Source organism: Pelodiscus sinensis, chromosome 11, assembly GCF_052426305.1.
Source record: "Pelodiscus sinensis isolate ZL-2025 chromosome 11, ASM5242630v1, whole genome shotgun sequence".
NCBI classification, from domain to species: Eukaryota; Metazoa; Chordata; order Testudines; family Trionychidae; genus Pelodiscus; species Pelodiscus sinensis.
In genome coordinates this window covers 42,419,378-42,441,500 of record NC_143062.1, presented here as the reverse complement: position 1 = coordinate 42,441,500, position 22,123 = coordinate 42,419,378, and the positions used below count along the sequence as shown (strand labels likewise).

Here is a 22,123-nt window from a genome sequence, read left to right as displayed (position 1 = left end):
AGCACTACAGTATTCAGGAGACTACATGAGTTATAGATTTCATTTTTTATATAGGGATAATTTATCACTCCCTATTAAAATGTACATTAGAAATGATCCAAAGCCCACTGAAAAATCAACGGGAGTTTTCTGTTGTATTCAGTCAGCTTGGGATCAGGCCCTTGGTGAGGAAGGGACAGCACAAAACAATTACAGGGCATGCTCAGAGTAAAATATAAGTGCCAAAAAAAATCTTACTTTAGAAATGACTGAAAGTCTTCACAAACTGCTTCACAGCCTGGCCATTTGCATACACCATGTCCATAGAGTGGATGGCTATGTGAGTGCTCCTCGTGGGATAAACTGAAGGAAAGAAACAGAAAGGAGAAGAAGCACTGTCACGGAAGGCTCTGAATAATTTCACCTTGGCAAAGATACTAACAGCAAAACACGCAGGAAGAATATAACATATAGAAGATCTTACGATTACATTTCACGAATCCTATTTATCTTGCCCTTGATTTCTAAAAAAACCAAAATTAAGTATAATTTGCAAATTGAATGTGTGCGCCATCCAAGATCTCTTTTGTATGTGCCTCCTACATTTCATTCCTTAACTAAAAGCTTTGTAAAGAATTTCAATGAACACTGATAGGGAAATTCATTTGACAGACTTGTCTAATACTTGATATTTTGATGAGAAATTAACAAATATTACACATTTACAGTCCAACGGCATCAATACGAAAAACTATTTTTGTACAACAGTATAAATATAAAATATATCCAGGTCATATAATACAATATATCCAGGATTTAAAATATTCCAAATGATTACCTAAAGGAAAAAACACTGCAGTTTGCAACTCTAATTTTAATACCATATTGTCCATCTAGCATTTTCTTCTCCTTACTATGACGCTTTTATTGCACTAGTATAAACTTTTTGCACGCCGATAAAGTTAATCACGAATGTTTTTAAAATTAATCATAAAAAAGGAAATTTAAATAATCAAAGAATTCTGCAATGCCAGAGGCTTTACAGAGGCTATTACCATGTCTATACTTTGGCAGAAATATCACAGTGCTTACTAATCACTGAAATCAAGGTTAAAGAAAAAATTCTTATGAACATGAAGGGGTTAACCCTCCAGTGGGATTCCAATCAATACATAATGATTTGACTGCACTGATCCAAGTCATGAGTCGCTTTGATCCGGGCCATGTGGTGCTCAGGGAAATGTATCTGTTGCACTAACTGATGAACCATATTCTAAAAAATCTTTTTTATTCAACTTCGGCATGGAAACTTCTTAAGTAAAGGAAATATTTTTGTAACAAATTTCCATATCCTTACGTTAATTTACACATAAAACATCAAAATAATATTTAGGGCTCTATTTTATACTCTCTCACACATCTATTTTTCATAGCATGTATTTTTGCTATAGTGTATTTTGCTGTATTATGAACTTCAAACACACAAAGGATATGACTGCATACCAGCACCTAGGTGTGGTTTTATGACTTTTTTTTTATCCTGGATTACAGGTATTGTTACAGATAAACACCTACATTTTGTCATCCTATGTCTATGCACATGTGGAAATGTCATTTGGTCTTGTTCTGGAACATTATTTCATCATGTATTACGACAGTGATTATAGTTACATTCTTTCTTATTCACCGGATATGAGAATCTCATGGTTGCCTCAAACACTCCCTGTTGTCTCAAACAATAGGCAACGAACGCATCAGAAGGTTCCTCCAAACCTCCCAGTTTCCATTACATCACAACTTAGGCCTAATGGAAATCTATGGACAACTGAGGGACAATTAACACCTTCTGAAAGTAAAAGTAGTGGAACTAGATGGGGGAAAAAATTACAAAAATGTGCATAAGCATTACATTTCCATTTTGTAATCAAAATTTTGTTTTCAAGTTTTCCAAGCAAGCTAATTCTCCTATAAAACATAGGAGGCTCAAAGGGTTACGAAACCTGGTCTATATAGGAACTATTTTCAGGTAATCTTAAATCAATTTTTAAAACAAACACGGAGAGAGAAACTGTATCTGATGAGCTGTTAAAAGAATGAAAGCATCAATCCATTCTCTGCAAGGAACTTAGCAAATTGTTATGCCACATGTCTACCCTCACTGAAAAAACAGAGTGCCAGGGTGAAGGCACACAGTTAACAACGCCAGATATGGTGCAGTGTCAGGTACACTCTTTGAGGATGCATACAGAGAAGAATTTAAGATAATAGTAAGTAACATTAATTTTATATTTTGAAAGGATAATCAAGCTACATTTTAAAATATGAATAAAATGCTGTAAACCTCAGGAGAAAATAATCTACACAGATATCTTGCACTTATTTTTATTTTATTGAGAGGTCTGTTTAATACTGACAGGATAAACAATAAAATCCAGATAAATTGCTAGACTTGATAATTAAAAACTCACCAACAAAACATCAAGTAATCCTGTAATCACAGGCCTGGTCTACACTTAAAAGGTTTTGCTGGAACAGTCATGATGGCTAGGAATATGTAACATAGCTATGCTGATAGAAGTACAGTGTAGACAGGGTTATTATATTGACAAAAAAAGGGGTAGCTTATTTTGTTTGGAGAACTGATAGAGGTGATTGCTGATATAGCTATGCCGGCAAACCCTTTCTAGTGTAGACAAGGTCGCAGTCTATTTACTCAACTGGATAATAAAACTGGATACATTTTTGGACTCAAGTCTTACTAGGACCATTTGCAGTCAATACTAAATATAGACTCAACTGTTTTTAACAATGACAGATTTTTAATGTGGTCTGTTGTGTTTTTTATCAACTAATTTTACAGTACAAGGATAAAGGGCAGGAAAATAAGCTTTGATGTTAACATCCCATTAAAATCAATCAAGACATTCATAGCTATGCCAGGGATATAGTTTAAGTATGTTTGTCAGACTTAACAAAATGTTTGCATGTCAATTTACATAGATGATGTTGCGCACACAACCAAATTTCCTAGAAAACTATAATGTGACAACTGACAAGAAAAGGTACATTTTCAAAGAGTTCTACAGTTTTCATCAGTGGAAATCCCATTACAAAGCCATTGGGACTCTTACAGTTTAAATATCTGTATGTGTGGTATTTTTAATTAATCTCCTGGATTCTACAGACAAGTCTATGGGAGAATCCCAAGATTGCTATGCATATTGTTTTAAATTGAGGTAAAAATCCTGCATGACCGGGAAGGCACTATGGTACTCTGCCCAAAAAGTTTAAAGTATCTGACTGAAGGTGTCTAAGTGAATGCAGAATTTACACTGTGTCCATGGGAATTCCTTATGTCAATCAAACGGGAACATGGAATGTCAGCACACTCACAATATACTTTAAAATGGCATTATGCCTAAAAAACACATAAGAAAGCTTCTGCTATCATTCAATAATATAAAAAAATGCTTTTTTTTTTTTTTTTTTTTAAAGTAGCTACTATTCTTAACAAAATAAAAATGCAAGCACTTCTGGCAGTTATTTTGAATTAGCTCATTCTTTTAATTCTTTCTCTCTGCACTGTCCTTTGGTGGTACATTTTGGAGACTTTCACATATGCCCAGTTAAGACTTCTGTATTCAATCTGGTCCATCCCGCTTCTATTGCTAGTATTAAATATTGCCTGTTGTTCAAGGAAACGAGTCTTCGAGAGGATTACTTCAGAAAAAAGACAGAAAAGCAGAACAAGATTATATGTACTGCATTTGGCATAATGAGGAAAAGACAAGAAGAAAATGAAAAATGAATGAATAACTGGTTTTTCCTTGAACTGTTCCAAGTACTAGACTTGAAGAAAATATATAGTTGGAATGTGAAGACCAAAATGCATTATGCTGAAGAGACACGTGGGCCTAATACATTAAAGAAATTGTTCAAGAACATTTGTTTGTGTGCAAATAGGACTTCTACAATACTGCCACATACAGAGAGACCACGGCCACATGCAGATTGTACAAGAGAAGAATGCTGGCAGGAAGAGCAAGTAAATCATTTGTTCCAGATATTCCCCATTGATTTGTAATGACACTGAAAGAGCATATGTGTTTCTCTTTCTCTCACACACAAATTCACAAATAACCTGCCATGACTATATGTGATGTCCAAGAAGTTTTTGGAAGTAAATCATATAGCACTGCATGATTTACACAACAGCCGAGGTATGTTTTCTATGTGCAGTGTATCTTCATTGCCTCTTTTTATTTGTTTGTGAAACAAAATAATGCAGGAGTGAGAGAAAATTAGACACAAGCACAGAAAATGCAATACTTCAGCCAAGCAAACTTTGTTGTGCAATTCATTTTTTAATGACACGGATCATGGAGTGGCAAAAATACAAATGATCAATCAGAAAATCCTTAATAGGTGCCCGTTTAAAATTTAATTTTGATGCTTTCAATCTCCATGCAGACCCTCTTTAACTGCTCATCCAGGTGGGGTGACGAGGACCAGGCCTATTCTGGCACTCTTATCTCCAACCCCATCTTCTGTATTCACTTTCTAGAGGTTTTCATAAGCCCCATCTTCTTCAAAGTGCTGCATTTTCCTTCCTACCCATAAGAACCCTCCCTCAGGCTTCTGAAGTAAGTTCACTCTGCACACCTCTACCTCCTACAATTAATATGATTAAATAAACCCATAAATACACAGAAACCATTCCATTACTGTGGCCAGTTTAGCTTTTTAGGTTTTGGAAAAGAAATTTCTGTACGCAACTGCTCCATTTCTGATATTTCAGATCCTCACTGATGATATAGAACCACATTTTGCCTCTGGAGAAACCATGGAGAGCAAGTCCCAAATGAAGAGATGAAATGACAACATCCCTGAGATACACAGTACCACGATTTTGGTGAAAACAGTGGTACTTTGTTCCTCAATATGCCGACTGAAAGGCTAGAGCTGCCATGCTATTCGGTGCAAAAAACAGAAGCCTCTGTCCAATATATTTATTTTCCCACCATATTCTAGGTCTAAGAGTGGTGAGCAATAACCGGTCCTCAGACTGGACAGGGCACATCAGAGATCCCCTAGAGGCCCACCAGCGCTTTATTTACCGGTGCCTCAACAGATAAGGCTGCTTGAAGCTTCTTTTGACTGCGATCACCATTCTTGGGCCAATGGGAGCTGCAGGAAGCAGTGTCCTGGTCTGTACTGCTTCCCATAACTCCCATTGACTGGAAACAGCAATCTGCTGCGAATGAGCTTCAAGTGGCCATACCTACAGAAACGCAGATAAATAAATGGCCAGTGGCCCGTTAGGGGCTAACCCTGGCAAACTGCTGGGCTCTTACTCATTTAAAAGGCAGAGCTGCAGCGGGATTACCTCCATTTGCACCGGCTCTGGGACAACGGTGTCTCTGCCCCCCTTGTACCCTCACACAAGGTGGAGAGGGTGCTGAGCGGAATCAGCTTTTAAACTGGTTTCCCACAGCACCAGCTCCTCCTTCCTCCGCCTCTGACTAGAGGCAGTGGGGGGCGGAGCAAGTAGTCGACTCGACTAGCTGATAAGCATATGCTTATCAGGTAATTGACTGGTCAACTAGTCCTTTACATCCCTAGTGGAAAGCAGGTATTATTATTTCAAAATAACCAGCCTGTTATTTCAAAATAACGGGCTTGGTAATGTGTTATTTCAAATTAACTCCCTAGTGTAAACCAGAGCTAATGTGCCACAGGACTACTCGTTGTTTTTAAAGTTACAGTCTAACATGGTTACACCTCTGAGATTGGAAAATTTAGTCTCTTAAATTTCTATTCTTTGATCAACTTAGACTTGACTGTCAAACCACAAAGTACTCAGTAGATACGCCCAAAGGAAAGATGATCCTGTTTTATTTCTAATGGTCAAGCTCAAATCAGAGAGCTACGGTATGTTCTTAAGAGCCTATGCATCAGCATCATTAATATAGATTCTACAGGCCAAAAAATGCCCACAGTTACATCTGTGCAGTAACACTGTCTTCAAATTCTGTTCTTGGTTAAACATCTGCAACCCTTCAATTTTCCCAATTGCAAAGGTACAAACATAGGGCATAATTTGGCTTCGCAGTCAGAACTTAACTAGCAATTCTCTCACTAGTACAAAAAAGCCTAGACTCCTTTTCTTTATTAGCTTTGCAGTGTACATGGGGTCAAAACAAATAAAAGCTGCATCATTAAAGTAACTAGAAATTACTCTGAATCTGTACAGGATCTGTTGCATAAGAAAGTGTTGTTTTTAATCATTTTTCAGATTAGAATTGGCTAAAAGGAGGTGCTTTTAAATCAACAAATTGTTCTTATAGAGAAACTTAATAATGCTCTTCATGCTGGGTTTTGCAGACTGGTAAAAAGAAGCATGCGATATTGAAATAGGTCTTCAGAGGTAGCCATTATAATCAACAGTAAGACATTTAACAACCTCTTGCAACATTACAACAATTTATTTAATTCATAAATTAGACCATACTTACCAACTAGCCCCATGGAATTGGGCACCAGGATTTCAAATGCTGGCTGAGTGTTGGCATAAGAGTTGTGTGTGGATCCCAGGAAACTGAGGAAGTGCAAAGCTCAGGAATAAAATGCTAAGCATCACAGGGTGTGTCTACATAACACCCTAAACTCAAAAGAAGATACACAATTTGCATTATGCAAATTGTGTATCTTATTTTGATTGTATTTCAAAATAGCTTATTTCAAAATTTGGCACGTCTACACAGTACCAAATTTCAAAATAAAACACTATTTTGAAACTTCCCTTAACCTTTGTGGAATGAATGTTATAGGGATGTCGGAATAGTGTGCCCGTTATTTCAAAAAATATTTGAAATAGGTAGCTATTTTGGGATACCCCGCTTTTTATACGTACACGCAGTGTGCCATAGCTGAGGGTTCACAATATTCAAATGCTTCATATTCCATTACATCTCTTCTACATCATCACGGAATAGCAATCACTGCCAGAATATTGGGGAAAACAACCTATGATGTAAGAAGCCATACTTAATTCCCTTCTGCTGGTGAGAAGAATAGTCCTGTGTTTTAATGACGTTGAGAGAATGATTGAGTCACCTGCCCAGCAAAGGATGAAGAATTTGTGCAATATCTTCTGCTACTCCCTTGGAAAAACTCTGCACAGTGCCTGAAAAAAGCTAGGGCAAGGGAAAAGGTTGAGCTAAAGGAGAGAGGATTGGGGATCCCTCCCCTACCCCAGAGACAACAGGAAAGGACTTCAACTTTGCCAGCTGCTGATGGAGTAGATTTCTGGGTAGAACAAGGCTTTTCTATCCAGAGGAAAGCATTGGAAAAATAGCTCACTCTTTACTGTAAGTTCTTCTTTTTGTGGTCTCCTGGTTCTACTGTTCCTTTATTTTGTCTAATAGAGATAGAAATATATATAAAAGCACAGATACATGATGATTATTTTTAATCTATGCAGCACTGATTATCTAACTGAGTTTTTATGGCTGTGATATCGACAAAAGGAAACATTTATAATAACTATTATCCATCCATTAAGTTATTTACATCATATGAGACAATGGAGTATCCATATTTCTTTGGGCACATGTGGGAATCCTACAGTGAATAAGATGGAGTCTCTAGTCTCTACAGAACACTAATGCATTGGTACGTCTAACATTCTTTCTTCTTCGCAGTGTGTTCTTTGGCTCTTTCATACTCTGTAACCCTGATCTCAATTTTCCATCTGCTTTTAAAATCGTGTTTAATTAGAGGATTTCACATTCCCTCGTGATTTCATACTCATGTTTAGAACTTTCTACTGGAGTGATTTTAATCTAGTAAATGCCAGATTTGTTCTTTAAAAAAAAAATTGAGATTATTGTTATTGTCACAAGAATACAAGAGCAGCCAAACTAGATCACACCAATATCCTGCCTTCTGACAGTGGCCAGAGGCTTTGGAGAGAATTAACAGAATGTGGTAATTATTCAATGATCTACTTCTTGTCATCCACTCCCCACTCCTAGCAGTTAGAGACTTAGAATCCCTGACCATTTTGGCTAACAGTGATGGACCTATCCTCCATGAATGTATCTAATTCTTTTTTGAGTCCTTTTAGCTCTTGTGTTATGTGAATGGGTAAATAATACTTCTTTATTAACTTTCTCCACACCAGTCATGATTTGATAGATCTCTATCATATCCCCACTTCGCTGCCTCTTTTCCAACCTGAAAAATCCCAGGCGTTTTAATCTCTCCTCATAGGAGAGATCCCCTTCATCATTTTTATTGACTTCCCTATAACTTTTCCAGTTCAAATTTATCTTTTTCGAGATGAGCATCTAAACGGCATGCAATATTCAAGGTGTGGACATACCAGGGATTTATATGGTGGCATCATGGGTGACAGGTGAAGACACAAGCTGGGGAAGGCAGCCAAAGCCCCATCTCTTCCTCCCCTAGCCACACCCCTTCCCTTAGATCATGCGCCCCTTCACAACCTTCCCCCCTAGCCAAGCGCCGGGGAGCTGTGCTGCCGCATACAATGGCCCCAGCCTTCTCCATCTGCCAGGGAGCAGTGCTGCCATCTGGTGTGTCTCCAGCTTCTCCCAGGCAGCAGGGCAATCTAGGGAAGACAATGGCTTCCCTTGCCTACATTACCCATTGCCTATGGGTGGCATTATATTTTCCTGTCTTCTTATTTGTTCCTTTCCTAATGGTTCCTAATTTTGTTAGCTTTTGACTGCCATTAAACATTGAGCAAATCAGTTTCAGAGAACTCTCCATGAAAACTCTTTGATCTCTTTCTTGTGTGGTAACAGCTAATTGAAAACCCCTCATTTTATATATATATATATATATATATATATATATATATATATATATATATATATATAGTTAAGTTTATATTTTCCAATGCATATTATTTTTCACTGATCAGCATTGAATTTCGTCTGCCATTTTCTGACCAGTCACTCAGTTTTGCATGATGCTTTGTATCACTTCAAAGTCTCCTCTAGACTCAGCTATTTTGAATACATTTTATATTACCACCCACCTCACTGTTTACCCCATTTTCCAGATTGTTTTTTAATATACTGAACAGCCCTGGTACCAGTACAGAGCCCTGGGAGACCTCACTCCAGTCTGGAATCTGACCATTTATTCCAATCCCTTTGTTTCCTGTCTTTTAGCCAATTATTGCTGCATGAGAGCACCTTTCCTCTTATTCCATGACTAGTTAGCTTGCTTAAAAGCCTTTGGTGAGCGACCTTACTAAAGATAAACTCACAGATTCAATATATAGATTTCTAGCATTTGCATACAAGCACTTAGAAAATGTGTCACTTCTTAGTTGTTCACCATTATGGGATGTAACTGAACGGGTCTCTTTTTCATTTGACTGTTTCTCTTCAGTTCTTACCTATCAACTTCTCTAGTTAATCCCCATTAATAGAGCCTCCCTCATATGAATTATTTGGCCTCAAAATGCACAGGATAACAATTAACTACAGGTCTCAAGCAGGAAACATTAATCACCTGTGAGAAACTTAGTCCTCCTCTGGGATTAACATATTAGGAGGGTACAAGGTGTCATTGTGATCAGCTAGACTGATCTCAAAAAACACCCCCAGGACTTGAATCCTAGATCATCATCATATTAAAAGTCTAACCCTCTGCTGATTAACCTATCCAGGCTCACAACACATTTGAGCCAGGGATGGTTTTAAACTATACTGATCTTAGTCTGTCAGCATAAGTAACAGAAAGAGAATCAAGTACAACAAAGCACGATAGCATCAATATGTAAAAATATCGTTTCCTCTCTCACAGGAACTGCAATATTGATCTAATCATAATGGCATTAAGTATAGGAAAACACTGGTGGTAACACTCACTATCAATGACAAATCCAAACGCATATTCAAGGTACCTCACAGAATACGTATTTGGGATGACACCTGCCTCAAAGTGCTTACGGGCCAATGAAAGAAAAGATGCAACAACTTAGGACAACAACAGGAAGATGTGGAAGAGGCACAAAAGAACAGTAATGATCACACAGTTACTTAGTAGTCTTACTTCCCCAATCTATGAGGCTCCATCGCGCTTAATAGACAGCCATCTTCTGGTTTTAAGAAGATGATGTGTGATGTAAGATGCTTCATTTTTAGTCCGAAACCTGAGGTGGTATAGGGCCACTGGGAACTATCACTGTATTTTTGTGACTGTCTGGAGAATTCTATAGTTACTCAACAAGCAGAAAGGAAAAATGAATGGTAATAATGTCAAAGTCCATGTTTGGCTACAGAGAGGGGGAAAGGTCAAGAAATGTGAAGTGAAAACCAGGAAGTCAGAAAACCATTTAATTAAGAAGCAAAATGGTAACCTGAATCAATTATATTGATCTAGTAGGGGCCATAAATACCTTTACGAAGAATTAATGAGCAATTGTGCATTTTTGAAAATATGGCAGTTTTTCCATTCAGAAAACCTCATCTAGTTTACCTATATTTGTTTGGAAAGGAGGAGGGGAAAACCCTAAACCCTTCAGGCTATGTCTACACTGTGCATTCTTGCACAAGAAGATGTGCAGATGAGGCACAGCGATGAATATCGCTGCACCTCATTTATATACCTAATGAACCGCCATTTTGTGCAAGGGGCTTTTGTGCAAGAAGGAGCTGTCTACACTGCTCCTTCTTGCGCAAAACCCCCCCTCTTGTGCAGGAGCCGTTCTGCCATTTATTTTCAGGAAGAACGGCTCCTGCACAAGAGGGGGGTTTTGCGCAAGAAGGAGCAGTGTATACAGCTCCTTCTTGCACAAAAGCCCCTTGAGCAAAAATGGCGGCTGATTAGGTATGCAAATGAGGCACAGTGATATCGCCACGCCTCATTTGCATATCTTCTTGCACAAGAATGCGCAGTGTAGATGTAGCCTCAAAGTATTAACACATATCAAAACCTGGGACCATTGGAAATTCATGTATTACATCAAACTCAGTGGGGCCATGTCTACACTACTGCTGCAGTCGATCTTCGGGAGTTTGGAACAGCAGGGTTAGTGAAGACCCACTAATTCAAACTGAGAGGGCTCCCCGGTCGGTGCCAGTAGTCCTGCTCCTCACAAGAAATAAGGGAAACCGATGAGAGTGTTTGCTCCTGTCAACCTCACACTGCGTGGAGAGTGCAAAAACATGATTTAAGATACTTCCACTCCAGCTACAGAATTAACGTAGCAGGAGCGGCGCATTTTAAGTCGACCTTTCCTTTTAGTGTAGACCTGGCCCAGAAGAAAGGGGTAAATTAAATTTTAAATGCACCACAAGAACGTTAGACAAACCAGGTTAAAATCTGTAGTTCACGGGCTGAAATCCTGTCTGATATTTTTTACCTGTGTTCATACATGCTAATACTAGTGCATAAATACATGCACAATTAAATATAGAGCCATTCTGTAAATACTGCAACATGTGGTCCTGGTATTTCATTGAAAAATCTCTGACTTATACTAAAAATCTCTAATGATCAGCAGCACACATTGCCGCCTGGCCAACTCTGGAACCATTTTCTGGGCAGCTCCTTCAAGGGTTTTACTTCACCAAGTGTAGCTAAGCAATCAGATTCAGAATGGGGTTTGCAGGAGAGAGAAGATACAGTAAAGGCAAAGACATTGTGATGGGTCAAGAGAGCAGGAGCAGGCCTCTAATACCTTTCTGTGATAGTGGATTACATGTAGCAGATAGATTAGATTGCCATAATGCTCCCGTCAGACCCTAACAATTTACTAATCCATGATCTAACATCAGTAACAGTCAAAGTTATGAAGCTTTAACGGTACAATGCATTTTTTCTAAAATATTTACTGTAACCTTTATTTTTGATGTCTCACCAGGACTGCTAAGGATTTGTTTAACCACTAGCCCAACATGCCACTTTTGAAGGATTCTAACACATCTTTCCTGACCACCTAGGAGAAGTGATCATCACAAAAAATATTTTGATTCTATTGCTTCTTTCAGATGCAAGCTTCAATCTCCATTTAATCTACTACTAGGGGGCTGTGCCCCTGCTCTCTATGCTCGCCAACCCCCCTCTCTCTGGGGCTAGGTGTCTGGCCAGGGGGAAAGGGGCAGGAGCAGGCTGGGGAGAGGGTGCAAGAGCAGGGGAGGATGCAGGAGCAGTCTGGGTGTGGGTGTCTGGCCAGTGGGGAGGGGGAAGGAGCGAGCTGGGGATGTGGGGTCTCAGTGGAAGGGCTGAGGGGATTGAGGGGGGTACATCGGGCACAGAGGGGAACTGGTGCAGCACAGCCTGGGGGAGGGGGTCAGGTGTGGAGGGGAACTGGCATGGCCCAGAATGGGGGGTCAGGCTAAGATGGCAGAGGTGACCCAGCCCTAGCAGTTCCTACCCAGTGGCATAGCGGGAGCCAGAGCAGCCCATGTGCGGAGGGGATACCACCAAGGCTGGCCATAGCAGGCCGAGGACAGAGGCGGAGGTAGGCAGCAGCATGAGGATGCAGCTGACGTGACAATGTCACTGTCATCCTGCAGGAAACGTGTGTGTGTGTGTGTGTGTGTGTGTGTGTGTGTCTGTGTGTATATATAAAGAGAAAGAGAGAGCGAGAGAGAGTTTTTTTCTGTCTGTGAGTCTTTCTGTGATTTTGCCTGCCTATTCAAACAGTCCTCCTGAACTGTCTGAGCCAGGATCACCAAATTGTTATACAGCTTTCTCCAAGCAACATAAGGTTTTGGTTGTACCAGGGCAATGGGATGTGCCTGGAATGGGACTGCTTCTCATAAAGCCATACATAAGAGCGACAGAATCAGCAAGCAGGTGAAAGGGACTGTCTGAGGGCATCCTCCTATCCAGGACTGCCCCGCCCCCAAGCCTCCCATGCCCCAGGCATCCTTTAGGAAGTGTGTGTTGGGGAGGGGGGAGGGGGGAGGGTCTGAAGCTCCCCGCACCCGGATTCATAATAGCACATTGCTGGCTATTCCCCCTCATCAGGGAGCAAAGGGAAAGTTCACAGTTTGCTGCATTCCTCATGCTGGCTGGGGAGCACACAGGGCAGATGAACCTGCACTTGCCCCAGCCAGGAAACGTGCAATCCCTACCCCAGCCATGCCCACTGGAGCTGCAATGCTTCTCACCTATCCCCAAACAGCTGTGGAGAGAGATGGCTAGGGTTGTCCTCTCTCCCTAGTTGTCCTCATCCCCTGCCCCACTCAGCAATGATTTAAATGAAGCATGGCATTTTCATTTTATTTTCCAAAAAACAAAAATTAATTAAGGATCTGAGCAACATGGTGTAAGTCTTCTAGTTTTACTATAAACAAGTTTGCCTATTTAAAACTGATTTTTTTTCCCAATTTGGTGCCTGAATATCATCATGAAGTGCACATCAAAAATCCATAGACAAATGTGAATTGCAATGCTGGATTTTAAATTCTGTCGTTACTAACTAATGATAACAATTTCTCTCTCTCTCCTCTTTGTAACTTCTCTTAATATACTTGCATATCATAACCACATCCTCATACAGCCTCAATTTTTCCAGGATGTAGATATTTAATTCCCTTTAATCTTTCTTCATAGTCCACTCCCTCCAAATACTATCATCTTAGCTGCTCTATTCTGTATTTGCTCCGATTTCTCTTTATCCTTTCTGTAGGATAGTGTCTAGTTGCACGTCTTATTCTGACTGTGGTTTAAATAGTGCTTTAAAATGTGTATCTGGAAGGAGAATCTTAAATACAACAAATATGTTTGTACAGCCCAACACTGCATTTACACTCTTAACTATGGGTTGTAGCAAATACCTCACTTTAATTTTTCATCCTCTATAGTGCTTAGGTCATTTCCCACATAACTGATGCTTAGTAGCCAATGTGTCATTTTGAACATGTATTTTGGATTTTTATTACCTATCTGGACAACTCTCCACTTATCCTTGTTAACTTTCATTTTATTCCTCTCTGCACAGTCCTTTAATTTATTCAGACGATGTTATACAGATTCAGTATCCTAGGATCACATTTTTCTCTAATTAAGCTAACACTTCAACTATTTTTTCTCACTGATCTTTAACACAGCAATTCCTGATGTTTCTGCATACAGAATTCATCCTGGGGAAGATAGAGAGGAAAGATCTCCAGAGTTATTTAAGCACATGCCTAACTAGTAGTCTCAGTGATTTAAACCGCACATGTGCTTAAATACCTTATGCAGAAGATCAGTACCAGTATATTTTCCACAGTAACTTTAAATATAAGAACAAAATCTGAGGTGGAGAAGTCGTCTGCCTGTATATTGCCTGGTCATGTGGTCAACAGATATAATTAACACAGATTATTAATTTCAATATTTTATCACTATGATCCCATAAGCGTAACAAAAACAGCACAGAAGGTGACTATCACATCACATATACACTGTGAATTTGCTTTGTATGCCTCCTCCCACTAAAGAATCTTGCAACATCTTTAAAAAAAATACATATCATTTTGTAAATATTCCCTAAATGTGTGAGGAAAATGTATTATAAGAAAACACTTAAACTATATTAAATTATTTCTTCCACATACTTTTCCCACAGGCACATTATAAAAAACACCAAAATTCTTAGGACCCAAGTCTGTCTATTTCCTCAGAGAAGCATGCTGAATCATCCAGGTAGTGTAAATATCAGATGCTGTTGCAGGTGTTAGGCTTTCTATTTGTTTTTGTTTACTAAAAGGCATAACAAATAATCACACTAAAGCAGAACAACATTTGGCATGAAAATCACGGATAGCAGAGCAGCTATATATTTTGCTTTCTTGTTAATAACTTAAAGCTTTTGGAAATGCATGCATTTTCCATGTGTTTCATTGGGGAAACCCCTTGTGCCATACTCTGTCCATGTTGTGATTGTGTACCAGCTCCCCTCCAAGGAGTGATTCATCCCAGGATACCGAGGGGCGTCACTATCCAGAAAAGAAAATCCCATTGAACTAAGTCTCAGAACCCAGGTCCACTGATTTGGGGTCATGAGAATCAGGTTGAGGGGCTAAGGATAGCAGTATAGATGTTCCTGGTCAGGGCTGGAACTAGGGTTCCAAACCTCTCCCCCCATCCTTTTATTTCAGAGTCTTTACACAGCTATTTTGAGGTTCACAGCTTGAATCCCATGGGCCTGAATCAACTGACTGGGGCTTCAACTTGGCACCTTAGGTTTGTCCTTGCAGTGTAGGCCGACCCTTACACACACTCTGCAAACTTGCAGAGAACATACGTTCCTTTGAAAAAGTATAGTCAACTTACTTAACAAAGCAGAGCCTGAGGAAGAAAACCAGTAGCACAACACAACAGAAAAAAAAAGGGATTATGCTTGTTTCTACAGGACGTTTATTTATGTATACAAGAACATGCACTGCTATGCAAATTCTGAGCTACTTCACAGCCTAAACAACTAAGAAAACATTTCTTCTAAGAATGATCTCCTGTAAACTCTGCACTGGCATGCTGCATATAGATCAACTGCACCTGCGGAGTTAACCATGTGCTACAAAGAGTAACCAAAAATGAAACCAGCAAGATTGTTCTGGAATATGCTCTGAGCTGAATTTTTTTTTATTAATGTTATAACTTGGATTCTGCAATAAAACAAACGGCAGAACATAGGTTGCTGAGAGTTAAAACCTACTTTTCACACTACATTGACCATAGCACCCACAGGCACAGCTACAATGTCTTTCTATGAATGGGACAGATTGCCATATGGATGCAGACACTGAACAAGCTGTACAACTCTTGGCGACAAGTGCCTAGGGGACTGTCCTATATTAGCACCACCTGTGCTGTGGAAATTGCGCTCTGGATATGAAATGGCATTTAAGGACCCATCAGGATGTTATTTTTGAGTACATACAAAAAGGAAAATTACAGTTAAAAGAATTCTCTGGCTAGCATATCTGTTGCTCAATTCCTGAAATAGTTTCCCAAAGGAATAGTTATCTTCTTTATTCACACAGCCTGAAATGACAAGCTGCAACACGTATTAACAATTTCCCTTTGTGTGCTTGCACCATTGTTTTAATGAGCAGAATATACTTTATAATATACATATGCCTCTACTGATTACATAGAAGAAGAAAATAAAAAATGCATGCACACACACACCTCAGAACCACCTGCCATGTGAAAAAAACACCCTCATTTACATTACACAAATGAGCAGTTGCTTACATGTGAAAACCAAGCAGCATATGATAGGTTGGATTCTGCCCTCCTCCCACCAATATGCCAGCACAAACACCATTAATGAATTATAGGATTTTAGTGCATGTATGTTGAAAAGAGAACCCTTACATTATTCTTATTTTTATTATGATTATGACAACGAAACAACAAGATTAACACAAGATTTTGGGGGTCGGGAGGGAAAGAGGAAAGACCTTTGCTTCTGCACAGTTTCATGGCAGTTCTGAATGAGAAGATATTCCTTCTTCAATACTTAAGAAATAAAGGATACCAAAAAAAAAAAATCACCCCAAAACAAACAAACAAAATACATGGAATTAAACAAAAACAGTTGTAAAATGGGCATTATAACTTGGGAAAAATGATGAAATTTGATTGAAAAACTGATTATTCCATTAAGCGTGGTGAAATGGATGAAGTTTACACAGCGTAGTGTGGTATGTTAGTTTAAACGTCAATACTCAGTACTGTATATTAGTGGTAAGGCATAATATGTGATTTAACAGCTGTGATACTCAATGCTTGAATTTTATTGAACAGCAGAGGAAATAGTCATATGAAAATCACCTATCCTACTCTCCATTTTAAGACATTCTCAAGGGTGTTTCTTTTTCCTTACCAAACTCTTTTATGTGTGACTGAAAATAATACAACTATTCTTCATCTTCCTGTCTGGCTTCTTCCTACACTAAGTATCTCTGGTGCATATACTGAAAAATGATTCTCTGGCACAAAAGGGGGGTGGAGGGGAAGAAAAAGAAAACAGGCATCCCATATTTTAGAAAAAACTAAAACAGGTCAACTTTTAACATCAATATACAAACACATCTTTAATTGAAGAAGATATTAGTTGGACACTAAGTAGTGAGACAGGAACGTGTTACTAAAATTCTAGCTGCCACAATTAAATAAAGTGCACATATGTACACAATTAGCAGAAAATCATCAGCTATTTATTTGGTATGTAAAAAAACCATTAAGCTGCATTAAACAGACATGTAATTATCTGAGCTGCAAGAAAAGGGAGGAGATATGCAAAGTACTCAGATATTAAACAATGATCTGTTGGCCAGATGGAGGTATAAAACAATACATATGCTAAAATTTGGAAAAGTTCTGATGTGTGTCTGCCAAGGCTCACCCAATCTATTTAAAGTGCTTTTTTGATACACTAGTTTAGTGTCGAGGTTGTGTTGTATAACTGATCATTATTACATGTGACCAGAAACCAATAAAATCTTTGAGTTCACAAGTTCTCTGATGTCAGGTCAGGTTCCTGAGGACTTTAAAGTGGCTAACATAATGTCCTTAATCAAAAAAGGGCTATATGATAGAGTAAGCAATTACAGATTGTTATCTTAACAACACTTGTGGAGGGAAATCCTAGGAACAGTTTTGTGGGGGGGTTTGAATACCCTGAAAAACATCATTCGATTAAAGGCCTCGAACATGGATTGATGAGGAAAGGGTCATGCGTAACTAATTTGCTAAAATTCCACAAAGAAATGACTACCGTGGTAGATGGTGCACGCAGTAAATGTAATCAATGTTATAAACTCGGATTAAAAAAAACATTGATAATGAAAATTAGCAACCATGGACCTAGGTGATGGAAGTGGAAATTTTAAAAAAGCTGAATGAGTAGTAAACTGACTCAGAACAGGAAAACAAATGGCAGTTAGTGGTTCCTTCTTTAGCTGTAATGAGAATGCCAATTGTATGTTGTCCTGGGAAGTTCTGAGTTATAAGATGCATTCAGAATTTATGTGAGATGGAAGGAAAGGGCACTTCTCAAGGCGAGGAAGGCTGACTGAATTTGGCCCTAAATGGCACAAACATAACGCAAAAGTCTAGATTGCTCCTCTGCCCATGTAAAAGTGTGAAAGAGGAACAATATCCACCACCTTTTGGGAGCCGTTAGCCAACTATATCATCGGCTCTGTGCCACCTGTATTGTGGAAAAGGAGAGGGGCTGGTATAGATTTAGAATAAACTGAGCTCCCTGGGTGATCTCATAAAGTCCATGGTAACTTCATATTTTATATACATATCTATAGCTCCCTCTCCAAATGCAGGGTCTGCTCCCGGTGCCATTCCAGACTCTTGGGAGAGCTGGCAACAGGGCATGTTACAGCAGCCTGAGGACTGCTTTAGGACTTCAAGGGTGACTGGATCAGTGTACAGACATCTCAGAATACTTTGGGTCTTTATGCGTTACATTACATAATAATAATAATAATATCACCATCTAGCTCTTCTATAGTGCTTTTCATAAGTTGGTCACAAAGTATATTATGAAGGATCATTATTAATTGTAAATGAAAATAGATAGACAGATAGATAATCATTCACATATATATATATATATATATATATATATATATATATATTGGCTTAAAATACATACAATTATAAAAAACATATTTATATGCAGTTTTAACACCTGCCAACTGTTAGGAGTCATATACATAAAGACACTTCAGCAAATACATCTTTTCTACTGTGTTAACAAAAATTGAGTTTCCTCAAAATTAAGATGCAGAGAAACAATATTAAAAACCTCACAAGGTATTGCCCGTGAAGCACCTACATGTAGTAGACGTTTCTAACTAGCTTTATTTACTTATTTACTTACTGTGAAAAGAGTGTAGAAAATGCTGATAAGATGATGAGAGGTTTGCATGCTAGTTGATGGTCTCCCTTTTGCTTATCCTTTGTGAATTCAAGTATTTATAACTAAGTATTTCCCTTGGGGTACTGATGAATGAGATGTGTTTATTGCATTGAGGGAAATACATATACGTGCATTTTATATATATATAAAAGCAGTACAATAAACACTATTAAATTGTCTAACTAAAATCAAAGCATGAAACACACAGGCAGTGCTGAATTCTAATGATGCTGAATATCCATGATTGCATGAGGAAAGGATCTTAACAAGCCTTGATTTGAGCTTTGGCATCCGCCTCACAAATCACACGAAATGTTCTCCCTTTAATAGTGCTGAATATTGATAAATGTCTGCATGCCACAACAGGGAAGTTGGTCTCTATTGGCAATCTTTACCAAAGTGTGTTTTTTTCCTTCTCAACACTCAAGGGTTTACCCTGAATGATTTAATTATAATTTTCCTTGTGTAAGACAAATTAAAGAGGAGAGTAGGAGTGTCATGCCAAAGCAGATTATTTATCTCCTTAACAGATTGCTGCGCACCAAACCCCAGAGCGGCTGCTGCTGCTACCGCTACTTACAAAACTGGGCTCAATGTGGGACAAAAGCATCAATGTAATATACATTTAAAAACAAAATGAATGCAAGTGTTAACCCATTATTTCTAGCTGGAATTATATCATTTAATTAAGAAAGATTTCTCTCAATGTACTATGCACAGGGCATTAAAAATAACCAACCAACCAACCAAAAAACCCCAGCAACCCAAAACCACCTCTCTGTACCAACCTCTCTCTTTTCTCTGACCTATTTTACGAACTGGGAATACCCACCGCACTAAAATGCATTTGGCTCTTATTTGGCTCTTTTCTTCTGAAGCTGAGCACACACATCCCAGGGAAGATTCTGAGCATGGGTGGTTGCATTTGCTACTTGTCTAGTAGTAGAGGAGAACTGTGATCCAGCTCTGGTGGCTGCCTCCACAAATTAATTGTTGTTTTCACCGCTGACACCATCATCACAAATCTGAGCCCATATGCACCAATCTGGGATGGGTGAGTAAGTTCTCGAGCTTAGAGTGATCGAATATAGGGACTGGGGTCTGAGCTTGGTGACATCTGAGCATGGTAAAAAATATATAAACAATTTATTTCCCTCATTCTTTTGAAGTACTTATCCATTGCTCAAATGCACCACATCCAGAACATGATGCCAATGGTTTTGCATGGGTGCCTATAAGTTCTGGAGTTACTCCTACCTTACAGTATGGTCAGCAACAACAGAATTAAGTCCACTGGATCGACAACTCCACAAAATCCAAAGGAACTGCTTCAGTAAAATGTACTAGGGATGTTAAATAGCAGTTAATTGAATAGTCAAGCAACCTCAAGAATTCTTATCGGTTAGTCGACTATTCTATAGTCCCCGGAGGCAGGGCCGGTAGCCAGTGAGCTCCGGTCTCATTCCTGAGGAGCCCCCTGCCATGCCACACTGATACAGAGGCAGCAGTGCAGGGTGCCAGGCAGGAGCTGGTTCACGAGGGGAGCCGGTTTAAAAACCAGCTCCCCTTGTGGACCATCTCCCACCTGTCACCCTGTGCTGCTGCCTCTGATGAAGAGGCAGCAGCGCAAGGTGGCAGCAGCCCCTGTCTAGGGTCTGAATTCCCGGATATGGTGTGAGCCAGAACTGAGCCGGGCTGCCTGCTAATACACTTTAAATGCAGAGCTGCAGCAGGAGTAGGTCCTGGACCCATTTCAAGCCAGGACTGAATACTGGCCAGCCTGCTAAAAAATTTACTGGCAAGTGGGTGGGTGGGTGGGTGGGTGGAGGGAAATGTGTGTAGTCTATAGCAGTGGTGCGCAACCTTTTTTCCCAGTGCGACCCCTAGGAAAATTTTGGTTGAGAGGGGGAAAAAAAAGTGTGGTCCCATTAAATGCCGCTCCACTTGCCTGCCACTCCCCCTATGGCAGCCAGCCCTGCAACCCACCCCGGAAGACAGCTGCGACCCCCTTGGGAGTTGCGACCCATGGGTTGTTCACCGCTGGTCTATAGCATTAATCTATAAGCTTTTGCTTATTGGTTAATCAACTATACTATTACATCCCTAAAATGTACCAGAGAAAGAGGAGGAGGCAACTCCCACATAACCAACCTGCACCCTTAATGCTTAATCCCTGTCCAAAAGCCCACGGGTGGGGGAGGAATGGCTTTACAGCATGCCCTCCAAGTCAAAGTTACCCCTACCCTATTGTGATTATTTACTGCTGCTGGGTGAGCGTTGGTAAGTACCTTTAAACAATTAATTGCTAGAGTATCTGGAGCTTTTTCTATTTTTGTTGTTGTTCACAGCTAAAACTATAATTTTGGGGTGAGTCAAATCAAGGCTGATAGCAAGTTCCCATGGTCTTATGATGAAGATCACCACCAGTCCCATTGCTTTTAAACAGGTGCATCTTCCCTGATAATCAATGCACAGATATCATGGGGGCAGGAGAAGGATGACACCTGGGTGGCCCCAAGGGAGCTGAGAGCCTGAACGGGCTCCCTAGGCAAGGCGGGGTGGAGCCAGTTCCATGCTACTGGAAGGGACGAGGACTCAGGCGGAAAGGGCAGGGCCAGGACAGCTAATCCTCTGCACCACTCAGAGGATGCTCCTCCCCCCAGTCCTCAGAGCTGTCTAGAGTGGGTGGTGCAATGCTCTGGCAGGTATATAAAGGGTTCAGGGTCCCAGCCACCACTGCTACTACTGCAGCAGCAGCGGCGAGCTCTGTATCCCTTTGAATGGCTGGGCCCCATGGCAACTGCTGTCTTTCTCTCCCCATCTTGTCTCCAGGACACAGGACTCTGCAGATCCATACAAAGTGATAGACTACGGAGGACCTGTGCATTGTGTGCCCCAGGTGAAACACTGCTCCTTCAGTCCAGCTCCCAGATGGTCTCAAGAGTTCGTAGCGTGAGTTACAGCAGCTTAGTTGGGAGGTAGCAAATGCACAAATGACTGGTGCTCAGCCTGCATGTTAAATGAAAATATACATGCGTGCCTGATGCTACGGATACGGGGGGGGGGGGGGGGGAGGAAGAGAGGCATTTTGGTTTCAGTGGCAAACTGAGCACCCTGGAGCATGCCTGAATCTAGCCTATCCAACCAGCAGAGATGAGTAACGGGCGGTGATTCTATTCCCTCACTCATGATGCTGATTTCAGGTTGGCCAACTCTTCC

At 40.0% G+C, this 22,123-nt stretch overlaps 1 protein-coding gene across 48 annotated transcripts in view; it reads right to left on the bottom strand.

The window, feature by feature from the left end:
- Nucleotides 1-22,123, bottom strand: part of FOXP1 (forkhead box P1) — a 561,728-nt gene that overhangs the window by 56,126 nt on the left and 483,479 nt on the right. For all 48 annotated transcript variants that reach the window (XM_089781253.1, XM_075938629.2, XM_075938606.2 and 45 more), the window contains one exon: nt 238-342. In XM_089781253.1, coding sequence (XP_089637379.1) covers nt 238-342 — 105 coding nt within the window. The remainder of the gene's footprint in view (nt 1-237; nt 343-22,123) is intronic.